The 6592-nt window shown below is 40.0% G+C and overlaps 1 protein-coding gene across 1 annotated transcript; it reads right to left on the bottom strand.

The window, feature by feature from the left end:
• Positions 1-2635: 2635 nt before the first annotated feature.
• On the bottom strand, positions 2636-6363 carry LOC149237833 (uncharacterized). The gene has a single exon (XM_089372820.1). The coding sequence runs from the start codon at positions 5948-5950 to the stop codon at positions 3353-3355; it is 2598 nt and encodes an 865-aa protein (XP_089228946.1). The 5' UTR covers positions 5951-6363; the 3' UTR covers positions 2636-3352.
• Positions 6364-6592: the final 229 nt, after the last annotated feature.

The raw sequence follows: 6592 nt of genomic DNA, 5'->3' as shown, positions 1-6592 counted from the left end.
CTCGCACTGCTACGGGCAGGCGCTGCAGCATCCTTAGCTGCATTAATCTCAGCCCGGGCATTCATTTTACTCAAAGCTTGGTCTGCAATTTCATCTTCCACCCCGCGTCTGCAGCTAATCCTTCCTCTGAGCCGACCTCTGAACCTGCTGCCCCTGGTGTCAATATGCCCAGAATTCGCCATAGAATGTGTAGTCGAAGAGGGGGCAGCAGAGGCAGATTGTCCCACTCTCCTCCGTCTTTGGCCTCTGACACCTCCTCCCCTTCGGCTCAACTGCCTTCAGACCGTTACCCAAATACTCGCAGCGGCAGAGGCCGCTCACGACCTCTCCGCCTCCAACCGACACATTCTGACTCGCCACCTAGTGAAATTCCCTCAAGTCCACAGCCGCCCCTCCGCTCAGCCCAATTCATCTACCGCTATTCCCTAAACCAGCCCATCATCACCGCCACCATCTCCATTACCTTCCACGAGGAGGAGCCAGCCACAGAAGGTGGACCAGCGCTGAGCCAGCCAGGGTCGAGGGGAGCACACACTGTGCAAGGGCGAAGCAGGACACTCCTCTGGACAAGCAAACTGAGGAGGGGAAGGACCATGACCATCAAGCAGAAGACGACATGGATCCTTACAGATGTTTTGTCGTGGAGGAACACCCGGAGCAGCGGGAAGATGACACGGGAGCAACGCAGCAGGCAGAAGATGCCATGGATGAATACAGGTGTTTCGTTGTTGAGGAACACCCGTCGCCGCCGCATAACACCTGACTTGCCAGCATGAAACCTGACCGGCCACACAACTTGCCACGTGTCTTCGAGTCTCAGGTTCCGAGAATTATGATATCTGGTTTTTTCGGGGTTTTTAGGAAAACTTGCTGTCATATGGTTACTTTGATGATTTTTTTTGTTTTTTGTTTTTCTGAAAAATTGGTTAAATACTATGCGTAATTGCTAGTTTCCCCTGCGTGGGCAGCAAGATAACACCTGCAATTTTATTTTTGAACTAGATTGGTTTCCCATTATGAGCAATCCAGACCTTGTTTTGCTGGTTTCTCCCCTAAACCATGGCACAGACATTCAAAGGCCAAAACCTTAGTATACCATTATATTTCAGTAATAAAATTTAGCATAACTTAAAAATATATATATATATAGTTTTATACTAATCATCCCACATAACTTAAAAAATATATATATATAGTTTTATACTAATCATCCCACATAAAAATGTAATAGAGTGTATTGTGTTGGTTTTTTAATAATGATGTTTCAAATTTTTTATTAGACTAGCTTTATGTGTTGTTTAAGAGATTATATTATTAAATGTAGAAGTTACAGTGATAAATATCAAATGTGTTATTTAAGAGATTATATTATTATTATTAATAAATGTATAATATGAAAGTAAAAAAAATAATATATTTAATTTTAAATATTAGATTAACCAGTATATCTAATTCAGATAAACTATTTATATCCAATTTATTTTATTATCAAAAACCATAAATGGATAAGAACATATATTTTTTTTATAAAAACCATAAATTGGTGAGGAAAACTTAAAAATATCTGTTATCATAGATTTTGTAATTAGTTCAGAGATATCAAATTAAATGTTTTGCATTAAATAATATTTGCATATATATATTTTGTTTTGCGTTTTGTTGGAATTTACAAAACATTACGCTCCTATTTTTTTTAACCGTGACTTTTTTTTAGTAGTAGGCAATCAAGACAATAAATTTATATGATTAAAAAAATGTTTAATACCAAACATTTTGTGGTCAAATTTTAATACAATATCTATTTTTATGTTAAACATTTTGTGATCAAATTTTAATACAGCATCTATTTTTAAATTGTCAAATTAGAAATTAAATTAATAATATTTTGTTTTTTTTTTAATTTGAAAATATAATTCTAAACAAAATTATAAGTGTTATTATTTATATTATATATATTTTGAATAAAATTAAAAAGTTAAAATAATAAAAATATATATAACCTCATTTAAATCAAAATAAAGATAAAATTCTGCCATGTTAAATCCAAAAAAAGCTCCAACCACCGAGAATTAAAAAGCTCAAGATGCAAACCTGTAAAGCGCTTCAGCTTTTCTCGATACACTCTCTTTGCAGTGAATATAAAGTGCCTTGTGAATACAGAAATATGACCATCAGATACATTCATTGCAATATTTAAGAAATCTGTCTGAAACTAGAATCTGCCACTGATCTCTTTTAAATATTCGAAAAATGCACAGTGAACGAAAAACGCACAGAGAACTATGGGCATTTATAATATTTGAGAAAACTGTTAATAAATAGCAAAATATAATATTCACATAATTCTATAAAATAGGCAATTTAACATATATAATTTATTGAAACTTTGTCATTTTAAGATTAATAATATATAAAAATTATAAATAATAATTTAATATTAACGTTATAGTCAATTTTATATCAAATTGGTGTATAGATTTTTTTGTTTATAGATATCAAATTGGTGTATAGATTTTTTTGTTTATAGATAAATGATCCACCTCCATACACTTATTTGATTACTAAAATTTCCAGAAATATATAAACATATATATATATATAAAGAACAAAACCTTCCAAATAAATATAACTAAAATGAAAACAGTATTTTTTGAATTTTCCCTTTCATATTCCATCAAAATGAAAACAAAAGAGTTTCCTCAAATTCAGCTCTTGTATTCTAAGCACATTGCATGCCAGAAAAGTAGCCATTCTTGCTGTCTGCAGACAATTCAAATCACTCATATGATGATATGCAATATGTTCAATGAACTTGTAACAATAGAACCTTCATATAATGCCTTGTAAAATACAGCTGATGGCCCTGCATGAGGAAGGCATTTGTTTTAACCAGAAATAGAATAACAGATGACAATTATTGAGAGCGATGACAAGAAAATATGGCCAGTAAAGTTCTCTTATACAGCAGCTGACTCGAAGGATGAATCAGTAGCCTGGACCCATTTCTCTCATAGTAATTGCAGTATCATAAGTGGGCCTGAAACTAATCAGTAAATTGTTTAAATCCTTCTAAGAACTCTGCCCAATCTGAACTATGCTGACTACAGTTTTATACCAATTTAGAAATCTTTGATAGAAAACACATATCAGTAGTAGATTCCGAACTTGCTTCCCATAAAAGGATCTTGAATGGTTCTTCTTGCTTGATTTGGTAACCAAGTTTAAAAGCCACATTAAAAAACCTGCTCATAATTCAAGCTAACCAAATTGAAATCCTTCTGCTCTCTTCCAGCAATGTTGAAATGATAATTGAGTACTGAAATGTTGAAATGATAACTAAGTGCTAATCTATCTAATTTTCATCCTGCTGTGCTGCTTCTTTTCTTATCCTAGCTTCTTCTTCCTTATTGTAAATAGCATTCAATTCATGCTCCAAGTGTGCATTCTTTCCCTTTATTATGTGCACTTCTTCAGAGAGGGTGGACAGCTTCCCTTGCAGATTATTGATCTGCTGCACAAGCTCGGACTCTTTCTCCCATGCCATTTTATGTCGCATGGCCATGCTGTTTGCCTGACTTGAGGGGGAACTGACAGTTGAACCGGTGTGATCTGCTCCTATAGCGTTCAGAAGCTGCAACAACATGTCATGCTGCTTGTTGGTGGATTGCAGGAGGCTGTGCAGCAGTGGAAGAAGAACAGGTAGGGGTATAGAATGTGAATTGAAATCATGCAGCTGCTGATGGGGAGAAGATTGGGGAGAAGATTGTATTGTAGGAGAGGGAAGACCACTCTGTATCATAGATGATAAAGAAGTCTGCGAAGAGAGGCTGTGTATTCTTCTCAAAGGTGGCAGAGGATGCACAACAGCCTTGTTGGTAATAAGACCATCTTCTTCAGTCACAGAGAAACGACCCTTCTTTTGAACTATCGTGGGTTTCAGTCCATGCCCACCCTGACCCTTACTATTGTGCTCTGTACCGTTTGCAAACTTATCTGTTACAAGTTGAGCTTTTTCTGATAAGCCCTCTGAATGCTTACAATCCCTTTTATCAGAAATTTCTCTTGGATGCCTCTTCTCATCTGCATGGAGAAGGCCCTGTTTTTCTCTTCGCTGCCACTTCTCTGATAGAGCCTCCGGATCGGCATGCTGAGTCTTATGAGAAATCTCTTTCGGGCTCTGACTCTCAAGATGGCCACGCTCTTTAGAATCAAGTAATGACCTCATGTCGCCACCCACAGACTCTGAATCGGAACTTGACTTCAGTCCCACAGACTCTGAATCGGAACTTGACTTCAGTCCCACATTCTCCTCAGAACCAGAGCAAGAAATTGTGTTTAGATCTGCTGCTTCACCATGCTGCAAACCTTGAGCCACATCTAATCCTTGATGATCCTCTCTGCGTTCAACATCTCCAGAGCAGAGCTTACTGTTTCCATTGTCTGGCACTAAACTTGATTCAGCATCACTGTTGGAATTATATCCAGACCCAATGGGGCTCTCAGGCTCGGGCATGTAATTGGCCTCAGAAGCAACTTTGATACTCGTAGGCCGTGCAACACAATTGCTCTGAGAGTCAACTTGGGTATTCTTAGGGTCCAGAATACAATTGGTCTCAGAAACAACTTGGGTATTCTCAGACTCTGCAATGCAGTTGGCCTCAGAAGCATCTTGGGTATTCTTAGGCTCTAGAACACAATTGGTCTGAGAATCAACTTGAGCATTCTTAGGCTCTGGAACGCAATTGCTCTCAGAATCAAGTGACGTACCCTTAGCCTCTGGAATACGATTGGCCTTAGCATCAACTTGGGGATTGGGATTCAAATTCTCTCGTCCTTCCCTAGTCTTAAACCCCCCATCCCCAATCTCAACACAACAGAGCCTCGCATTCTCATCCAAGCGATACATGGGCTCGAATTTCAGATTATCTTCATTAAAATTCCACCCACTGATCCTCCTCATCTTGACATGATGCAACCCCATGTGACCATCCTCGTCTTCCTCCTCCTCCTCAACCCTGAGACTCTCCTTAGCCTTAATCGTCCTAACCCTCTCAATCAAACTGGGCAAATTCTCTAAAACATGCTTAACAATATAATCCGGACTCTTAGTATGCCTAAAGAAAGAATGCTTCAATAACTTCTCAGCAGATGGCCTCCGAGCCGGGTCCTTGACCAGGCACAGACCCACCATTTCCCTAAAAGACCTAGAAAACTTCTTATCGGTTTCATAGTCCAAACCTGGCGGGGCGCCCTGGAGTTGCATGAGGAGGGCTTTGATGGGCGGGAGCTTAGAGAACGGGGCATGTCCATGCGCGAGCTCGAGTGCAGTAATCCCAAACGACCAGATATCGGCCTTGTGATCATATCCATTGCCATGCTCAATGACCTCCGGAGCCATCCAGCAAGGGGTTCCCACGAAAGTATTTCGCTTCAGTCTTTGCCCGTCCCGGGAATCGAACACGCACGCCGATACCCCAAAGTCTCCAACCTTGACCCCTCCTCTGGAGCCTATCAAGATATTCCCAGCCTTAACATCTCTGTGTAAGTGCCCTTGCTGGTGTAGGTATTCTAGGGCCTTTAGGGTCTCTTTTAGGACTAGCGCAATTACGGGCTCCTCGAAACCATTGGGGAAGGACGTTTTCATTATGCTAAGGCACGATCCCCCCGCCATGTAGGGCATGACGACCCAGAGGCTCTGCTGCACGATGAAGGAACAGTGGGCTCTCAGGACGTTGGGGTGGTCGATCAGGCTCATCATCTGGGCTTCTCGGCGCACGTCGTCGAGGGTGGCGTTCAGGCGTTCCAGATCGATGCTCTTGATCGCCACAGTTTCGTCCAGCGGCAGGCATTTGGCTTCATACACCGTAGCGCTCACACCGTGCCCGATCTCATCCACCAGACGGTATTCTGAAGGGACCAGTGGGTAGCTTTTCTGATGGTGATGATCCATGGGACTCGAACTCTGGACGTAGGTTTGGATTCAATGAGTTCGCGGCCCTGTTGGTGTTCTTCTTCTTATGGAAAGAGGCGAGTCGTGGTGGCTAGGGGATTCGATCTCACGCAGTCGCGTTGCATGGTTTTGGATTGAAAGGATTTATGTGCGTGTGTGCAGCGCTGGTCTGAACTCGGGTGGCGATTTTGCATCTGTGAGCCCCTTCAACCACTTATACAAATTTCAATAAACATGATTCTTTAACAGATATTTGCTCAGATCATTTCTCGTGAATTCCACGAGACCCTTTTTCCTCGCCTCCCACGTCACGGGGTAACAGGATTCTCTAGATTCATGAAAGCGCGCTGAAATCAAATTAAATCGTCTGAAAATTTTCGAATTACGCATTAAATGCATCTGAAAGTTTGCGCGCAGTTTTTGAACTAAATATATATATCTATGCACAGTAACCTGCATTTAGTTCAATTTCTAAATTTCGGTAGGTTAAGTCGTGGTGTTTGAAATTGATTTGCAATAATTTATTAACTTTTGAAAGTTTGCGACAGTTTGAACTAAACATATATATCTATGCACAGTAATCTGCATTTAATTCAATTTTTAAATTTCAGTAGATTAAGTCGTGGTGTTTGAAATCGATTT

Source organism: Pinus tabuliformis, chromosome 8 (assembly GCF_031772625.1).
Source record: "Pinus tabuliformis cultivar Carrire ecotype Pingquan chromosome 8, CPIR1, whole genome shotgun sequence".
In the NCBI taxonomy this organism is placed as follows: Eukaryota; Viridiplantae; Streptophyta; class Pinopsida; order Pinales; family Pinaceae; genus Pinus; species Pinus tabuliformis.
This window is presented reverse-complemented; position numbering and strand designations above follow the sequence as displayed.